The sequence below is a fragment of the Lontra canadensis genome, unplaced genomic scaffold (assembly GCF_010015895.1).
Source record: "Lontra canadensis isolate GAN:19392208 unplaced genomic scaffold, GSC_riverotter_1.0 scaffold31, whole genome shotgun sequence".
NCBI lineage: Eukaryota > Metazoa > Chordata > Mammalia > Carnivora > Mustelidae > Lontra > Lontra canadensis.
In genome coordinates this window covers 16870403-16891312 of record NW_022631025.1, presented here as the reverse complement: position 1 = coordinate 16891312, position 20910 = coordinate 16870403, and the positions used below count along the sequence as shown (strand labels likewise).

Sequence of the window (20910 nt, the reverse complement as noted above, 5' to 3'; positions counted from 1 at the left end):
TAGGTTTTACTACATTTTTAAAAGGTGCCCTAAATATATGAATAACTGATTACATTTAACTTACCTTTAGTGTGAGGGACTTCACTGATATATCAATCACTTGTGGATCTGTACTTATTTGAGTAGCTTGATAGAACAAGTCACAGGGCTGCAAAACCTAGGAGAGAATATTTAATATCACCAAATTAACATTGTTCTAAAACAGTTTTATGTACAGACATTCCTAGAAATAGCTATGTTAAATAAACAATTTAAAGTTCCTTTTTAAAAAAACAAGTGACCCTAACACAATTATGGTTTATTCTTATCATTTCTAATAGAAAGTATTAACAATAGCAACAATATTAATAAAGCATAGTTAAGTCAAGGATCTTAAAAATGCTTAAATACACAAAAACCCATAAAACTTGTATTATGTATTTTATTTTACTTCATATAACAAAATAACTTATATAGGAAAAGCTAACACAGATGAGGAAAAAATTACAAATACATTAGATTTACTAAGTAATTCTTTTTTAAAAAATTATTTTGATTAACATATAATGTATTATTTGCCCCAGGGGTACAGGTCTGTGAATCATCCGGCTTACCCATTTCATAGCACTCACCATAGCATATACCCTCCCCAGTGTCTATAACCCAACCACACTCTAAATAATTCTTCATATAATCATAAACTAACTGAAGTTTTCTCTGTGGTAGAATTCTGCCCTCCAGCCTCTAAACACTCATGTTGCTCTCAAGTGCAAAATATACTCACTCACCTCCTCAGGTTTCTAATAGCCTCCTCCCATTATAGCCCCAACTCTAAAATCTCATCATCTGAATCTGTTATCTCATCATATAAGGATCTCATCTTTATTTCTCACTGATGCAAAAGTCCAAAGTCTCCTCTGTTATCAGCTCAAGGTCTAAAACCTATATCAGGCACAGGTGCGGATGAAGTACCTGGGTATAATCTATTAAGTACGGCTGCTGGGGTTGCTGATTTGTGAAAAGAAGAGGAGTTATCTGCTCCCATCCTCCCAACATAGAATGGTGGGGCAGACACAGGATAACAATTACAGATATTCCAGTTTAAGTAGGGAAAATGGAAGGTAAAAAGAAGTCACTAGCCCCAAGTAAACTGAAACCCAGCCAGGTACATGAGTTTCTTGATATGGTTTCAAAGACTAGGAACAATTGTCTATGGCTGTCACCTCTACTGTCTGAATCACCCTTCCTTTCCTAGAAAAGGTAGCATAAATTTGTAACCAAGTGGTTTTATCATCCTGCTTCCTTGCCAGGAGAATTTTGGGGGCCAAAGAGTCACTCTTCGTTTGTACCTTCTGTCCCTCCCAGTCCATGCTGGCAGTGTTCCTGCTAAAATCATTTTCTCAAGAACCTTGAGGGCCTTCTGTAAATTTTACAAAGTTTTACTCCATTAGACAAAAGCAACATCCACTGATCTTTTTGAGATAATCACGGTCTCCTGCTGAGATAGCTAAAGAATGACACTTTTATGATTCCTAGATGCCTCCAGTGTGATTGAGATCTGTGAATCACATACTAGTCTCTTGAAAGGGCCCGCTGTATGTCTGAACATTATGATTTTTTGACCTAAGATTTAGCAAAAGTTTATACAATCACACAGTCTTTTCTCTATGCTACACATTTGGGAGCTATTTCTGACTTTTAGCATTTTCTGCCATTTGGAAGTCTAAGAAATATCAAAATCATAAAGTCCTGGTTCTCTGGGTTTTTTTGTTGTTGTTGTTGTTTTGTTTAACTGTTCTTCCTCCATTCATTTCTCTGCTCTAGCATTTTATTATGAACAGTAAGAAATCAGGCAACATCTTCAAATCAGGCAGCTTAGAAATCTCCTTAGCTATATATCCATGTTTGTCATTTATGAGTTCTGCTTTCCAGACAACTACAAGACACAATTTGCAAAGTTCTTTGTCACTACATTTGAGGGCATCCCTTTAGTTTCCAGTAACACATCGTTCACCTTCCTTGTAGGCCCTCTTGGCAGCATGATCAATGGCCATATTCCTACCAAGAGTCTGTTCAACACAACTGAGGCTCTATCAATCTCTGTAAAACTCCTTCAGATCCTGCATACTGCCCATTCCAAAGCTGCTCCCTCATTTGAAATAACTGCTACAACAGCATCTTCCTACTGGTAAAAAGCCCTGTGTTTGTTTTTTATTGCTGCATAACAAATCAGTATGTACCCAGTAACTTAACACAAATTTATTATTTCCCTGTCTTCATGGGTCAGGAATCTTGCTGAAATCAGGTGTCAGCCTCCTGGTTGTACTCACCTGAAGGTCTAACTAGGGAAAGATCTCCTGAGCTCCTTCAGGCTGTTGGTACAATTCATTTCTTTGTGGCCCCAAGACTGAGATTTTCATTTACTTGCTAGCTGTTGGCCAGAGAATGCTTTCTATTCCTACTAGTCATTCACAAGTTCTTGCCATGTGGCCTTCTCCCCAGTTTGCTCCTTCAAGGTCAGCAGGAAAGCATCATTTTAACCTAACTTAAAAATTAGGTCAGGCCCACCCAGACTCTCTTTGATTAACTCCAAGTTAACTAATTAATGACTTAATTATATTTATTAACCCTATACACATTTAAGAGAAGACTATACTGGGCACATGCAACAGAGAATAGAAATCTTGGGGGCCATCTTAGAGTTCTGCATATACTGACAATGAGGAATAAATCAGGGGGAGGGGGATGACATCCAAACCCACTCCCCAAAGAAATCACATTAAAATCTACCATTATTCTAATAACATTAGCGAGATCAACTGGTACATAACTTAAATATTTAGTGTATTATTTCTCTAAACTTCAAGGAGAAAATTATAACTATTTTATAATACATGATCCAAGATTTTCAAAATAAAGTTTGTGTTATCTCTTTATCTTACAGAAGACAAAGCAAAATCAAAAAATAATATTATATGTATGAAAGTTTTTCTGTACCTTGGAAACTTTTCATAATAACCCCTTCCCCAAAATAAATACGAAGGTATATGTTTATCTTTACCCAACTGCTTTATTTTCAAGTCTAGTTATTAAAGATTAAAAATGTAGCTGGTTATTAACTGTAAATGTGTTTATGCCAAAACTACATTATAGTCAAGTTGTAACACAGTCCTGAGAGAACTTAATGATGTAAAATCATTTCTTAAAATGGAACTGTTTTCCTAGTATTATTTGTCTTCAACTATAGCCATTGTGATTTCAGTGCTATTTTACTATTCTCTTCTCCTTCCTACTCTCTCACCTAACTGCTCCCAGTCTTACGTGATTCTCACTACCAATGCATTCCTTTCCTGCTGCTACTGCTTCTCCTTCAAAGAAGCAATCTTAGGATACAGACAATACCTACAGAAACCTACGGGAGCTCACTATAAATTACCTCCCTCAGCTACTCTTACAGGAGAGTTAGTCTTCTATTATAGAATCCTCTAAGGTATTTTTAACAAAATATGGAAGAAATTAAATAGTCTCCAGGGGCGCCTGGGTGGCTCAGTGGGTTAAAGCCTCTGCCTTCAGCTCAGGTCATGATCCCAGGGTCCTGGGATCCAGCCCTGCGTTGGGCTCTCTGCTCAGCAGGAAGCCTGCTTCCTCCTCTCTCTCTGCCTGCCTCTCTGTCTACTTGTGATCTCTGTCAGATAAATAAATAAATAAATAAATAAAATAGTCTCCAATTTAGGGTATTTTACCCATAAATGTAAGGCTCATATACCACAGGAAAAACTATTAATGTAATTTATTATAAGAACAGTAAACATATTATACTTCAATAGATAGTTGTAAGCACTCAATAAAATTCTCAAAAAATTAAAAAAAAATTCATGATTAAGATTCTTTCAAAATTAGATAGGGAAAATTTCTCAACATACTAAAGGTTTTACATTAAATTCACAAGCAAATATTAAAATCATACTATTACCACCTAACTTAATAACAGGAATACGATGAGAATGAATCATTACTGTCATTCAAGGAACAGACAATGTTACTTCTAGAGGTGATTTTTAGAAAATCTAGCATCATTAAAAATATTAGTAAAGATAACAAGTTTAGGAAAATTATAGAATTAAGATAAATTCATTAAAAAAGCTGACAGCCCAGGGGCAGCTGGGTGGCTCAGTTGGTTAAGCATCTGCCTTCCACTCAGGTCATGATCCTGGACTCCAGAGATCGAGCCGGCATTGGGCTCCCTGCTCAACGCAAAGTCTGCTTCTCCTTCAGCCCCTCTCCTTCAACCCCACCCAGCTCGTGCTCTCTCTCTCTCTCTCAAATAAATAAAATCTTTCAAAAAAACAAAAAGCTGACCAGCCAGCCATCAAAAAGAATGAAATCTTGGCATTTGCAATGATGTGGATGAACTATAAAGTATTATGCTAAGTGAAATAAGTCAGTCAGAGAAAGACAAATACCATATGATTTCACTCATTTAAGAATTTAAGGAACTAAACAGATGAACATAAGGGAGGGAAAAAAGAGAGAGAAAGAGGCAAACCAAAACACAGACATAGAGAACAAACCTAAGGTTACCAGAGAGGATGTTGGGGCGGGGGTTAAAAAGGCGGTGGGGATTAAGGACTGTACTTGTGACGAGCACCGGGTATTGTATGGAAGTGCTAAATCACTATACTATAACCTGAAACAATATTACACTGTATGTTAACTGGAATTTGATTAAAGACTTAGAAAAAAAAAGCTGTCAGCTATTTATTATTATGTAAAGTAAATTCAGCATATGGATCATGAGTTAGCTTTTATTAGGATTTAGGAATTTATTCAAAAATTATTATAAAACATTAATGAAATAAGGCCAGACAACATAAATTTATACTCTACAGGAAGCAAAGATGAAACAAACTACCCCATATGTTAAAATGGGTAGAAAAATTTGGTGCCATCTAGCCTTTGAAAATTATCTTTTTAAAAAACACATGCATATAACACTTTACATACATTTTTAAAAGTTTTATGAAGTTCTACTAACCATCCATGGACCTCAATTAATATTAAATTAAGAAACTTTGTTTTAATACAAAATGAATACAGTATCAATTAAAGTTCCACTAACGACAACTTATCAAAATGTATGTGGCCCAAACTGCTGGTTGGCCATAAATACACTTCTCAAAATTCCCTATAATCACAGAAGTTTCCCTTAACACATGGTTACCCAGCTAAAGATCTCCTTCTCTAGATTTCTATTTCTATCTGTGAAGGAAGCAACTTGTAGCACACACAGTAATAATCCATCTACAAGTCGAAAGTGATGTTTAAAAAGTCTGCTTCGAAGCAGAAGCAAGCTACCAAGGCAACCTTGCAAAGTCCCCAAAGGGTGGGGGCACAGGGTGGAGGGGGGCGGCAGAGATAGGAGCAGAGTAGTTCTCTCAAAACTTGGAAGTGATTAACCTTCATGTTATTTGTCAAATTCTTCAGCTGTATACTAAGTAGAAGGCTACTGCTAGGTAGAGTGTAATGGTCAGCAATTTCAAAATGGTCAGCAGAATGGGACCAAGAAGAAAAAATCAATTTCTTTGAACAAGTAGATTAAGTTACATCCCAGGAATACCCAGCAGCAATATGTAAAGAATCTTTTAAATGCAGTTTAACGGGGCGCCTGGGTGGCTCAGTGGGTTAAAGCCTCTGCCTTCGGCTCAGGTCATGACCTCAGAGTCCTGGGATTGAGCCCCACATCGGGCTCTCTGCTCAGCGGGGAGCCTGCTTCCTCCTCTCTCTCTGCCTGCCTCTCTGCCTACTTGTAATCTCTGTCTGTCAAATAAATAAATAAAATCTTAAAAAAAAATTAAATGCAGTTTAACCATGCTAACAATGTAGTTAACCAGGGGGTGGGGGGTGGTACCTCTTGTTACAGAAGCCTACCTAATATCCTAATACAGAATTTCATACCTAGAAGTTGGCACCACTGTAACAAAGTCAAAATATCTGACTGATTTAGCAACTGAATGGACATGGGCTCTTTTAAAATGAGAGAGGACAACTATCTCCATTTGACCTCTATCTATACTTTCTAAATGATTAAGTTTTTCTGTCTTATTTCTTAACTCAGGCAAAAGACCCTGGTGGCAAAGTATTCCCTGATGGGCTGAAACCATCCCTCAAGCAGAGAGGACTGCCCTGAGCCAGCAAGACCCCATGTGACTGACCCCAGGAAAATGATCGACCTGACCTTTACCACCCACCTGCATGGACCCACCAATCTCTGACACGCTTCTTCCTTATATAAACCTAGAAACATTTTTGGCACCTTGGAGACAATCTTTGAGATACTGGACCCTTGTCTTCTCAGTGTTGGCCTCACTGAAATAAATTCCTTATTTCCCGCCACTCATGTGTCTGCCTTTGGATTTTTGCAAGCAGCCAGTTGCCAAACGTTATCTGTTTGGGACCCCAGAGCCAGGTGCTTTGCACCCCTGGCCTTCTGGTTACAAAAATACAAAGCTAATGACTTTAATAGTGTCAGAGCAAAATATTTGGTGAAGCTGTTACTGGTGATACCTAGGAAGGCAGACAATGTGTTTTAGAAAAAAGCCTACTGCCAGACAGGTCTGGAATATTTAGAAGGCTGCTATTTATTAATTCCTTCATCCTGCTGTTTGCAAAGCCCTGTAAGAGAAAAGAAAATACTGAGGAGAGTCCGGCTCCAAGGAAGGGCCTCAGCAAGAGATAAGACTGCGGTTCCTAGTCTTTTTCTGGCAGTTTCCGTTAAAATCAAACAGGGGAACTAGCCCGTGACAAAAACAACAACAACAAAAATGAGAGTACAGATGATGCCTGGCCCCCTTGCCCAGTCCTATTTACTAAGTCTGGATGAAGGTAGAATATAGAAATTAGTAAATAAAATGGGAGTTTTCTAGAATAAATGAATGGATGCATTCTTTCGTTATGGTTGCTTATACCTGGAACTACCCAGAACTAAACTAAATGTTTAAGGAATGAAAAACTACCTAAGAAACTATTATAAGCCATGCAAAAGTCTTTTATTAATTCACCTGCTACAACAATCTCCAAGTAACTCGCTCAGTAGGAAGCAAACTGTGAAAACAGGGCAGCTCCCAAAAAAAGGCAATAGCCACTTCAGATGTGTCTACAGAGAATAATTGCTTAAAAAAAAAAAAACAAAAAAACATCTTTTAGAGGAGAAAGCTGGCGCCACCTGAGCAAATGACCATGTTTTTCCATGGGAGTGAAAACGGAAGACTCCAACACGGGCTCACCCAGGAACCTGACTCTGTTGCAAGAGCTGCAGGTTTTCACATTTCTACTCAGAAGGATGTGACAATCGTTACGGATAAGTGACTAACAAGTGCTCCCCATTCCAACTTTTCTGAATGCATTTTTAAACTGCAGTTATCCTGCCCTTACGCCACCATTATATAACGGTTGTGTGTGTGGTGACGGAGTGTTTGCGGAAAAGACATGGCTTATGTGTCTATTGGTTAATAGATTATCAAAAAGGAGAAGTCATGGCAGACTGAACAAAGAAAGCTGTCACCTAAAGATTCTGGACTTTGAGACTGCAGCCCTTTAGGAAGAGATAAATTTGTTCTATGGGTGAGAAAAGACAAATATGAATTATTTGTGTGGACAAGGGAAGAGACATCTGAGTGGACCGGTAGGGCAGGACCTCTAATTGCTATCTGGTATTTCCTCGTCGGGAGCAAAATGCAGTCTCTCACGTCAAGTAGGAGCCTGTGTGAAGCAAGGGCTCGAGCAGTTAAGGTACTGCAGCTAGGAGATATCACCGGGACCGACGTCAGCGGACACCCCAGAACTGAGAAGGAGCAGGACCAGAGGAGGTCTGCAGAGACCCAAAACTGACTAAATCCCTTTGAAAGGGGAGGATTTGGGTGGTAAACTGTCAGACTCTTCAGACCTGACCCCCTACGTCTGACCACTTTAAAAAGGCAATTGCTGCGAAGGCTCTGCCTGATTGATCTCCGAACAGAATGGAGATCCTTCCCTGCTTGAACATCAGAAGCAGTAAGTGCTGAGAGCTGACCCAGCCCAGACGGTGGCCTTGTCTCATCTTCGCGCCCACAGACTGACTTCACGTTTGGTTCATTAACTTCTGTTATCGTGTTTGTTGTGTGATTTGTCTTGTGCCCTGCTTGGTGTGCTGTGTAAGAAGCCAAGTTGAATCACCTGGTGAACTGTCACTGAGTCTGGAATCCTGAACCTGCTTTCTAATTGTGATTTAACTTTGCTTTATGATTAAATAAAGCTGACACCGTGGAAAGACACAACTCGTGTGTGCCTTCGCAGTATGCTCAAGACCGTCCTCTTCTCTTCTATAGAAATAAAAGTTTTACCTGAGTACAAGGTAGCTCAGAAAAAAAGACCACGTTTCCCAACCCTTTGTGTGTGTCATACAGCTAAGTTCAAGTTGTTAAAAAGAAAACCAGAGGATCAAGATGTAGTCACGTATGCTAGGCTAAGTCACTAAACTTAATACCTAAGCTAACTGCAGTTTCAACCTCCCCTGGAAAAGAAGTCTTCGTCAGTAAGGAATTTTTTGGCCTGCACCAATGAGGTAATCTGTCACATGGACCCTTCTCTATCCCCAAAAGGAAGATAAATTAATCCACCAAGAAGACTCCCTCTTTTCTCCCTAAGGGAACATGACCTTGTCCAAGACAATCCTTTCTTTTGCTAATAACTTCCTTGCCCCGTCCTCCTTCTTAATAAGAATCTTCATTTTATATAACTCCTAGGAGCTTCTTTTTGCTAGATGGGATGCAGCCAAATGCATGAATTGCTTAATAAAGCCAAGTAGATCTTCAAATTTATTTGGTCAGATTTTGTCTTTTAACAAAGCCAAACGTATAGACAGAAGAAATATATGTAAGATTTCTGTATTTTAACCTAAAAGAGAATCTGTATCCCCTCCATTTCTTTTTCTTTCTTTTTTTTTTTTTGACAGAAAGAGAAAGATCACAAGTAGGCAGAGAGGCAGGCAGAGAGAGGGGGAAGCAGGCTCCCCACTGAGGAGAGAGTCCGATGCAGGGCTTGATCCTAAGACCTGAGATCGTGACCTGAGCTGAAGGCAGAGGCTTAACCCACTGAGCCACCCAGGTGCCCTTATATCCCCTCCATTTCTCTTTCCTTTTTTCCTAGTGGTGAGCCATCAGTCTTGCAAACTAGGACAATAAACTCTCTTGTATCCTAATATATGCGTACTTACTTATAACAAAATTATAGCTTATATTTCTATGTTGATGGTATTTACACCACTACCACATTTATGCTTCTACTACTCCTTGCAGAAGTCTACATACACATTTTATAAGTGTCCTATATGAGCAGTAGAAGTAATAAGTAGTTGAAAAAGATGTGTTTGAAGAAATAAACTAATCAGTTATGAAGAGGTGCAAAACCAAGAGGCTACCAGAGAGTAAAACAAAAATGTGATTTTCTTTCAAGGCAAATGGCTGAATGTTCAAATAAGTTATATGTAGAAAAGGAAAAAACACGGACAACTTGGTGGCTCAGTCATTAAATATCTGCCTACAGCTTAGGTCATGATCCCAGGGTCCTGGGACCCAGCCCTACGTCGGGTTCCCTGCTCAGCAGGGAGCCTGATTCTCTTCTCCCTCTGCCCCTGCTTGTGTTCTCTCTATCGCTGTCTCTCTCTCTGTCAAATGAATGAATAAAATCTTTAAAAAAGAAAAGAGGGGCGCCTGGGTGGCTCAGTGGTTAAAGCCTCTGCCTTCGGCTCGGGTCATGATCCCAGAGTCCTGGGATCGAGCCTCTCATCGGGCTCTCTGCTCAGCGGGGAGCCTGCCTCCTCCTCTCTCTTCCTGCCTCTCTGCCTACTTGTGATCTGTCAAATAAATAAAAATATTAAAAAAAAATAAAAAAGAAAAAAGAAAAAAGAAAAGGAGAAACATATCTGAGCCAAAATCTCCATATGGGAGAAAAAGATTTAAAATAATAAAACTGAAACAACAAAGCGAACAACTAATAGAAAGTCTCAAAGGCCTAAGAGAATTCAACTGAAGTGGTGAGAAAGCCACGGTGAGAAAAACGCATCTTAATACATACCACACTGAGAAGCACCTGGAGAAAGAGAAGAGTTTCAAAGCTGGAGTAATAATAATCTAGACTAGGCTCTCCGAGAAGAAAGAAAGTATTTTACAGAGAAAGGCTGGAAAGTATGTAGGTAGTTTTCTAAAGTGGTATACACTGAATCCAAAATAGTTTACGATTAAGCAGATAATGTAAGAGTAAACTCACTGTAGTGATTTTGCCTTTTCTCTTGACTGGAAGGAATGGGCATGCTCTCACTTGAAGATCTTTAATGGCAGCAGTCATTGTATTGTTCTCAAGGTCACCTTTCCAACAAATTTCACATTGTGTTGTAAGGACTAAGGCAGGAGCATCACTTCTTGTCATATCAGCCACAAACACAATTTCGGGATTTTTAATAATAATATTAACTTCCCATTTGTCTGATTCCTGTACAGGTACTAAACAGAAACAAAAATATGTTCACATTTAAAAATATTTATAGATTTTTGTTATACATATTATTTACGAATAATTATTTCTGAGAAAATGTTTTCTCATTCCAAGTAAAAAAATAAAAGAATCTTAGATCCCAAAGGAATCTACTGCAATTCTCTTAGTGTAAGAGTTCACGATGCTATAGTCTCCAGAACATTTAAAAATGTGGGGAGAAAAACCCTAACTAAGTAACTAACCCAGTTTCCAACTCTCAACTTGATACTACTTCTGTTCTACCATAAGGAATGAAGTATGTAAAAGATAGTGGAGAGCTATAAAGATAACAGAAATGAAAGAACTTTAATTTATAGTATTAACTGTAATTATGAAAAGTAATGGTTGATTTATTCTCCCTACTTGTTTTTGTCAAAAACATTCTTTCAAATTGCTGCCTGTAGGGAAGTCTATTTGTTTATATATTGTTCGTAATTCATGAACCCAATATATATTTACATCCTGAAAAATACACAAACTGCACATTCTACCGGAAAGCACATTTAAGTTTTCCTTTTACCTATGAAAAATAAAAATTTTAATTTAGTAATTCACTTAACCTCATCATCTAGAAAGGTAATCAATGGTGAGTGCTACTGTAGCACTTTAGTTATAGATATGAAATATTTTAGCTAATAACTAACCTTCTTCCTTAGCAGTCCATGTTTGAACACTGGTTTCTACAGCAGTGCCTGTGGTGTAGGCCTCAAGAAAGACATTTGCAACTGTCAGCAGAAATTCCACACTTGCACAAATATACATCTCTTGAAGGACTAAATCAGTTGTCCAACCATCTCTGACTTTTCTGTACTTTACATCCATCATGTCCTTTTGGTCAAACCCAACTGTCAGTCCTATCATTCTGAAAAACACAGTAACAACAATCCATCTTACAAATAACCAAACACACCAACAAAAGACAAAAGACCTCTTAACCATTTATTAACAGCAAACCAGCATTCTGAAGTTATTTCTCCCAGGAAGGTCACAAAGTATTCCAAATAACAGACTTAGAAACTTCTGGAGCACAACTGTTTCATAAACTAGGAAGTACATCTGTAAGAAATTAGAACTTAGAATCTCAGCATATTTGTCTTCTTAATTTTTCATGTTTTCCCTCGATTTTTCATGTTTTCATCTTGCAGAGATCAGTAATAATCTAAATAGAGATTAATTTAAAAATCCAATTTAGGGGCGCCTGGGTGGCTCTGCCTTTGGCTCAGGTCATGATCTCAGGATCCTGGGATCGAGCCCCCCATCGGGCTCTCTGCTCAGCGGGGAGCCTGCTTTCCCCTCTTTCTCTGCCTGCCTCTCTGCCTACTTGTGATCTCTGTCTGTCAAATAAATAAATAAAATCTTTAAAAAAAAATCCAATTTAATTGCACTGTTTATTTCTACTTAACCAATCCACTGACCATCCAGTAAGAACAGCACATAAGACTGAGAACCATAACTCCATTAAACTGAAGTTCTGAAGATCTTGTGATGCACCCAGAAAACAAGCACGCAACTTCGGGAATATGTTTTATAAAGTATCACAACCATTTCTCAAGTAAAAAGTAAGAATACTATTACCTAGGAGTTGCCTTCTTGACATGAGGCCTTTTATCATCTAAAATACAGTTTTTTAATGAAAAGGAAGAAAATGTTGAGTCATCTGTATACATTTTTGCAGTGCTTATGATATTCTCCAACTTAAATTCAGCAAGTTTCAGAGAAGGATCACGAACATCTATAAAGGAAGTCTGTGGAAGAAGAAATCAATACAACTTTTACATAAAAACAAAGTCTAATACTTATTTTAAGATATGAACTACCACCTTCTCTATCTCTATAGGGCTTGCTAATGAAAGGCCAAAAAAAATTTTCACTTAAAATTTTATTTTTTAGGGGCGCCTCAGTGGGTTAAAGCCTCTGCCTTCAGCTCAGGTCATGATCTCAGGATCCTGGAATCGAGCTCTGCATCGGGCTCTCTGCTCAGCGGGGAGCCTGCTTCCACCTCTCTCTCTGCCTGCCTCTCTGCCTACTTGTGAGCTCTGTCAAATAAATAAATAAAATCTTTAAAAAATTTTATTTTTTACATCACTGAGTTTAGGAAAGATAACTCATCTTAAAAGGGCAATGGTTAAACTTGGTATTAAAGTGAAATGATCAGTAACATTTTTCAGAGGAAAAGAGACTCCAAAATACATACAATTAACAACTGTTACTTTAATAATAAGCGTTCACCTATATAATTTTCATCAAGTGAGAAAATATTTTTTCTTCCTAACTCACCTGGTCAGGCCCCGGACTGTACAGGACCATGGTGAGATAGTCGGTTCTGAAGCTCATATTCAATGTTGTCTTAACTTGAGAGGCCTGTGAATGGATTTCTACCACAGCAGCAGTCACTACAGTTGTTCCTTGGAAAAATTCAAAGTTATTGGGTAAAAAAAGTCAAGAAAGGTAAAAATCATGAAAATAGGTTTTAATAGGTTTAGCAGAATTTTCAATTAAATATGTAGAATAATGTTACTCAATAAAAGAATAAAGATTAGAAAATTCAGAAGTTGAACTCAGTAACGCCCAGCTTGGGATTCTTTCCATGATAGCTTAGGAATATTAATTAACACTTGGTGCCTCCATTTCCATTTTTGTAAGGTGAGAATAACAGAACCAACCACTGGGTTTGTTTTGGGGATTAAGTGAAAGAGTATGTACAAAATACTTATTAGACTACCTGGTGCATAGTTTAATATTTAAATTTTACTTCAAAAAATTAAAACCAAACAAGGTATCTTAGATATTTTAAACAACTGTCACACTGAAAAGAAGGATCCAAAATTCCTTCTTTTCTGCATTCTACATTTTGAGTCAAGGCATTATATGTACACGGAATATATAAAATGAGCTTTTTATTAAAATACAGCAATTGCTAATTCTCACAGTACCCAACTCCACAGATCAGTGCCACCACGTAACTTATTTTTAATTTAGGTATAATTTGTATTAGTAAAATAAGTTGAAAGCAACTGAACAATTTAATGAGATTTTGTACATCCACACTACCAACACTCCCATTAAGATTACTAAATATTTACATCACTCCAGAAAGTTCTCTCATACCCTTTTCCAGCTCTTCCCCAACCTCCTTACCATTCTAATTTTAATCAGAAAGGTTAGTTTTGTTTGTCCTTAAATTCTGTATAGAGTAACATTAAGAGTAAAACCTCTTTTATGTTTGGCTTCTTTCCATTAACATGCTTCTGACAGTCATCCACGCTGTCACATGTATTAGTAGTTCATGCTTTCTTACGCAGTCTATGAAAATACACAATTTGCCCCTTCTAGGACTGACGAACATATGGGTTGTTCCCAGACTTAAATGATTATGAATAAATCTGCTACAAATATTGCTGAGTAAGTCATGTAGTGTATATATACACCTATTTTGGAGTGGGGTTGGGGAAATACTTGGACCTGGAATTGTGTGTCACAGGGTAGATACATGTTAACCCACAAACTCTAATAGTTACACTATTTTACGTTCCCAACAGCATTATGAGTCTCAGTTGTCTCATACTCTCGCCAACACTTGAAGCTGTCAGTCTTAAAATCTGACTCATCTGGTAAAATGAACTTTTCCTGATAAATATGTGCTAATAGCACATTTTCATCTGTGTAGTTTCCTTTTATTTTTTTTTTGAAGAGATTTTTTTTTTAAGATTTTATTTATTTATTTGGCAGACAGAGATCAAAAGTAGGCAGCGAGGCAGGCAGAGAGAGAGAGGGGAAAGCAGGCTCCCCGCTGAGCAGAGAGCCCGATGTGGGGCTTGATCTCAGGACTCTGAGATCATGACCTGAGCTGAAGGCAGAGGCTTTAACCACTAAGCCACCCAGGTGCCCCTGTGTAGTTTCCTTTTAAGGTATCATCCTTTCCCAAGTATCCAACTCATCCGGTAATTATTTTAGTTTTAAGTTATTAATTTCAAGGAGTTTTCAGGTATTCTAGATATGAAAACAATGTCAGATATATGTATCATGAATATGTATCCCAGACTGAGGCCTCACTTTTCACAATCTTGATACCATCTCTGGATAAGGAGAAGCTGAAAATGTTTACGAATTCTATTTTATATAGTTTTTATGATTAGTGTTTTATCTACCTAAGAAATCTTTGGCAACCCCATGATCATGAAACTATTCTTCCATGGCTTTTTCGAGAAGCTTAAATGTTTTAGCTATCAAGGAAGCTTGGGTGGCTTAGTTGGTTAAGCGGCTGCCTTCAGCTCAGGTCATGATCCCAGAGTCCTGGGACTGAGTACCACATAGGGATCCTTGTTCATCACAGATCCTGCTTCTCCCTCTGCCTGCCACTCTCCTTGCTTGTGTTCCCTCCCTCTCTCTGATACATAAATAAAATCTTTAAAAAAAAAAAACAAAGTTTTGGCTTTCAAATATGTCTTTCATCCATCTCAAATTGATTTCTGTGTATGGCATTAAAGGACAAGCTTCAGTATTTCCTGTTAAAAGGTTTATCCTTTCTCTATTGACTAGTCTTTGTTGTTGAAAATCAGTTGACTCTACTTGTGGGTTTTCTGGACTCTTCAGTTTTACAAATCTGTCTATGCTAACTTGTTTTAGATTTACTGCAAATTTTGAAATCAGACCGTATAAATTTTTGTCTTTCACAATTTTTTTTTTTGCCCTCTGTTTTTTTTTTTTTTTTTCCGGCTATCTAATCAAAGGCATTTTTACTTCTTTCTACTCTATAGACCTCTTAATCCTTCTCCTAGCCTTATAACTCTGTCCATGGCTATTAGTTAACCTGGTATGATGATGATTCTGAACACTTTCTACTTATGCCCACTTTAGGGGGAAAACTTAACACTTCAGTATTAAGTATGCCTTTTAGATATTTCTAGTTTTCATCATAAATAGGTGCAGAATTTTGTCAAATGTTTTTTTCTGCATCTACTGAGATATGATTTTTTCCCTCTTTGTTAATTTGGTAAATTTATTAATTGATTTTTGGCTGTTAAACCAACTTTTGCATTTTGAGATAATTCTCACCTGGTCAAAATGAAGATCTTATATCCTTATTGCTGGATTCAGTATGATTAATATGACTGTTAATTAATATGATTAATATGTTAAGAATTTCCATGTCTGTGTTCATGAAGGATATTAATGTGTGATATTCTTTTTTTTTGAAAAGACTTTTTCTTTTAAGATTTTATTTATTTATTTGAGAGAGAGAGAGAGAGAATGAGAGAGCATGAGAGGAGAGAGGACAATGGGAGAAAGAGACTCTCTGGCAATCAGAGAGCCTCATGTGGGACTCGATCCCAGACTCCAGGATCAAGACCTGAGCAGATGGCAGTTGCTTAACCAACTGAGCCACCCAGGAGCCCTGACTTTTTCTTTTTTTAACCACGGTAATGCTGGCTTTAGAAAATGGCCAAGGAAGTGTTCCCTCCTTTTATTTTCCAGAAGAGTTTGTGTAACACATTATTTTGAATGTCAATATTTAATAGAATTTATCACTGAAATTCAATTCCTTTAACAGATACAGGGCTACTCGGACTTCTTATTTCTTCTTATGTCAACTTTGGCAACTTTGTGTTTTCCAGGAAATTTGTCCATTTCAAACAAGTTGTAGAATTCACTCTCACAAAATAATCCATAATAGTCCCTTATTGTCTTAATAGCAATCTGCAATATCTATTTAATTCTGATACTGATAATTTGTTCTCTCTCTCACTCCTTTGTCCTATTAAGGATTCATAAACTTTATTCATTTTTTCCAATGATAACAATCTCTGACTTTGCTAATTTTCTCCACTGTATGTCCACTTCTCTTCAATTGATTTCAATTCCTATCTGTAATACTGCTTCCTTTTATTTACTTTGGATTTAATTTGCTCTTTTTCTTCTAAAGGTTTTTCTCCAGGCAAAACCTTTAATCTTTTTAAACTCTGTTCTATCCTCATCAAACCCCATATAGCTACAAAGTTCTTTCAGCAGTGCTTTAATCGCATTCCACAAATTTTTATTAGATTTTATGTTCATTACCTTCCAGTTTAAATAGTTTTCTAATTTTCCTTGTTGTTTTTTTTTTTTAAGATTTTATTTATTTATTTGACATAGAGAGAGATCACAAGTAGGCAGAGAGGCAGGCAGAAAGGCAGGCGGGGAGAGAGGGGGAAGCAGGCTCCCTGCTTCGGATGTGGGGCTCAATCCCAGGACCCTGAGATCATGACCTGAGCTGAAGACAGAGGCTTAACCCACTGAGCCACCCAGGAACCCCATTTCCTTGTCTTTTTTGACAATTTTAAAATTTTAAAAATTGTTTAATGTCCAAGTATTTCAAGCTTTTTTGACATCCTGTTGCTCATGACTTCTAAGTGAATTCCATATGACCAGAAAACTTCATTGCCCCCAGAATGGTTTACCCTTGTGACAATTCCAAGAGCCCGTTAACAAAAAATGAAATAAGTACATTCTGCAATTACTGAGTGTAGTATTATACTAACGTCAGGTGAGTTTGTTAACAGTGTTCAAATGCTCTGTATTTTGATTTTTTTTTAATATTCTATCAACTAGTAAGAGTGGTATGCTAAATCCGCAACTGATTCTTGTATGTATATTTCTTCCTTCAGTTTTGTCAATTTTTGCTGCATGTTTTGAAGTTCTGTTATTAGTTACATTTAAAGTTGTTGGATCTTTTTTGTGAATGGATCCCTGTATCATTGTTAAAAAAAAATACAAACTTGTAAAGAAACATTTCTGAGATCACCAGAAGAAAATGAAGCCTACTAGGATTATTTTCATGGTATATAGGAGGTATAGCTAAAATTTTAGGGGTGATAATGTTACTATGACTACATTTAAAAAGTAGAGTTCTGGTGTGCCTGGGTGGGTCAGTCAGTTAAGCATCTGCCTTTGGCTCAGGTCATGATCCCTGAGTCCTGGGATCATGCCCTGCACTGGGTTCCTGGCTCAGCGGGGAGTCTGCTCCTCCCTATGCCCTTCCTTCACCCCACTCGTGCTCTTTCTCACTCTCTCTCAAATGTATAAATAAAATCTTCTAAAAACAAAAAATAAACAAAAAGTAAAGTTCTTACTACTTAAATATCGATTAGAGATAGAACATCTGAGATTTGCTTTAAAATCATCTAGTGGGGTGGGGGGAAGAATATGAAAACTTGAAGCTGTGATTAGGCAGCCACATGATACCAGTTGCTAAAACTGTGTTGATGGGTGTGCATGGATTCATTCCTTTATTCCTTCCACTTTGGTGTATGTGCAAACTTCAATTATTAAAACAATAATGTACTTAAATGTCTATTTTTCTTTTATTTCAGACATTATCTTTACGCTCCCCACTACTTAAGTCCTTACCACTTCCTTTATCTGTCCTATCTTCATATCTTCCAGCTTTGGTCAGTTATGTCTTCATCTCTACATTAACATGGTTAATAACCTTTACGTTCTTATTTACACAGTAAGATTTCTCCCTTCCTAGGAACCAAAAACATGTCGCCTTTCCCATCTCACTCACATAATATAGTTAATTAATCCCTCATTCCACATATTATATGAAATTTATGCTATTTTTTTTAAGACATTCTTCCACTTTACAAAATTTTTCTTACGGCGTTCTGAATTCCTCTGTAATGAATAGCCCAATAAAATAGAAAGTTTTGGGATTCCTGTTCAATGCACTTCTGGGTAGGCCCATTGTTTCTGGATCCCATGTTGTCTTTTTTCCTGGATTCCGTGTTTGTTTCACTAGGTTAAATTTTCAAACGAATTTCTTTAGGAATGAGTATGAAAGTAGTAAACTTTGAGTCACTAGAAATTTGAGAATTATTGTGTTTTCACATTTTATGGTTTGACTATATATAGAATCCTAACTTCAAAATCCTTTCCTTAGAAATCTAACTATAGTGCTCTATTGTCTTTTATCATCCATCTACCCTGTCCCATTGAATTTTGTTCATGGCACTCTGATTCCAATCACTTTTTTCTCAAGCCCCTAGTAAACAGCTTGCTTTTGTTCTGAAACTAAGAATCTGATCTTTGTTGTTCTGACATTTCATGAAAATGTGTTTGCATGGGCAATCTTTGTTTATCCCATCTGCTTGAAACTTGTTAGATTTTTTATATCCAAGAATTTATTTCAATATTTATTTACCTCTAAAAATTTTCTTCTATCATTTCTTTGAAAGATTCTTCTCTTCCATTTTCTCAGTTCTTTCTCCTAACACACTTATTATTCTGGATTTTGCAACTTTTGAAAGGTCTATACTTCGTAAGTTTTATCTCATTTTATGTCTCTGTGGCTTATTTTTCTGCTGTGTCATGGGAGATTACATCAACTATATATTCCAACTCAGTACTTACATTTTAACCTCACGCTTACTGCATTTGTTCTGTTTCAAAATTTCACCAGTCATATTTTTGGGTTCCAAGAACTCTTTCTTATCTTGAGAGGGTGGAAAATAGTGAGGGTAAGCTACAGTTTCTATATTCTCAAAATCCTCTGATTACGAATTAGAGTTTGTTTACATTCTTGTTACCTGAATTATTTCTGTTTCACTAAGAAAATAATATTCAGTTATCCTGGTTTCTTTTATGATTAACTTCTTGCTATTTTCTTAACCTAACCGTGAATATTTAAACAATAATGGACTGGGCTGATTATTCTATCCAGTAAGAAGAGAATTTCATGTAAAGTCGTAAGTGTAGTGTTAGGACTCTCCCTGAATGGAAGAGGTGTGTGTTATCTCAGGGCTTTGCAAGAGGGTCTGGTAGACTAGTAAGTGTCATTTGGAGAGAAGAAGGTTTGAGGATCCCCTAAAATGCCAGAATGAGAACTCTATTCTTACGAAGCATAGTCCTCCTAGCAACCTTAACTGACCCAATTCTCTCTTATGTGCTGGTGCTAAACTTAGAACCCAGTCAGGTTCCACACACCACATTAAATCGAGTATTAGATAAAACCTCTTTCTGAGTTACAGTTCCCCCTGCCTTCCTCTACCTTTCTATCTTCCAGATGCTTGCTGAAATTCATCATTTAGTAATGATCATTCTTTCTTGACATCCTTAATATTTCAATACTCCTAATTTAATGTAATATATTCTATCTGGGATATAGGCTGCACTAAGAACTAGGGAGAAGAGGTGGATGGGGAGAAAAATTGAAAATAAGGATGTACAGGGCAGTTGGAATAACAAGAATAAATATGAAGGAATTTTGTCACAACACAACGAGGAATTTTGATTCAACAGAAAAAAAATAAACAGAATGCCTAATAACAATTTGGAGATACCCACATAGGATTAGCTAATTATACAAGATCTATAAACCTTATTTTCAAAAACCCAAACTAGAGACTGGAAAGGAAGGAGGAAGAAATGTGGGATTAGAGATGGGAAGGGGAAGGTTAATGGTAAGTTAAGAACATACCTTCTAAATGGTGTGAAGCATTAGTAGCCCCACTATTAACACTATTCTGATCTTTTACTCCTGCAGGTGAGGCACCACCACCTTCTTCGTACCATATATTGCCATATAATGTTTTAAAAATAGTTGTTATATCTTCTTGACTAAGAATGAACTGTGAAAAGAAAGATTTATTTTAACACTACTTTATGTAGTTAGAAATTCGCTTACATTGAAAAGCATGTTTCATCCCAGTCCTCTACAAACCAATTTTTTAATGCAATAGATAATTCTACTAATAGGATATTCAGTTTCCTAAATGACCATGTAATCTTCAGTACCTTGTGAAGTACGGAAATTAGATGTCAATACCAATGAAAGTATGAATAAGTTTTTTGTTATGAACATATCAATTAACCTAATAATTTAAAGCCTTTAAAATGAACTTTCATTTATCTAGTTATTTTGCATTTTTTTAGTTACTAAACACCTCGATTTACAAATGCAAATTACTCAAAAATGTTGATCTGCATCATGAAAAATAGTTCACAATGTATTTTATATAAATTGTTTCATCTGAACCTCACAAGTTATAGGTATAAAGAATATATCCTGACTGTATAAGAAGCTGAGACTTAAATGGTTAAATACCATACTTAAATTCACTTAAAGAACTTAAAGAACTCATGCTCCCCATGTCTTGTGAATTTAGCCTAAAATTACCAACATAAGAGCTATGATGGTTGATCCCAGGGTCCTGGGATCAAGCCTCGCATCGGGCTCTCTGCTCGGCAGGGAGCCTGCTTCCTCCTCTCTCTCTCTCTGCCTGTCTTTCTGCCTACTTGTAATCTCTGTCTGTCAAATAAATAAATAAATCTTTATTAAAAAAAAAAAAGCTACCATGGTTAATTCTACATCGACTTGGCTAGATC

The 20910-nt window shown here is 36.9% G+C and overlaps 1 protein-coding gene across 5 annotated transcripts in view; it reads right to left on the bottom strand.

The window, feature by feature from the left end:
- VPS13A (vacuolar protein sorting 13 homolog A) overlaps positions 1–20910 on the bottom strand; it is a 229371-nt gene that overhangs the window by 78921 nt on the left and 129540 nt on the right. For all 5 annotated transcript variants that reach the window (XM_032866682.1, XM_032866681.1, XM_032866680.1 and 2 more), the window contains exons 35-40: positions 20003–20153; positions 12823–12950; positions 12121–12290; positions 11190–11407; positions 10282–10514; positions 65–157 (exon numbers count right to left, since the gene is read on the bottom strand). In XM_032866682.1, the coding sequence (XP_032722573.1) occupies positions 65–157; positions 10282–10514; positions 11190–11407; positions 12121–12290; positions 12823–12950; positions 20003–20153 (993 nt within the window). The remainder of the gene's footprint in view (positions 1–64; positions 158–10281; positions 10515–11189; positions 11408–12120; positions 12291–12822; positions 12951–20002; positions 20154–20910) is intronic.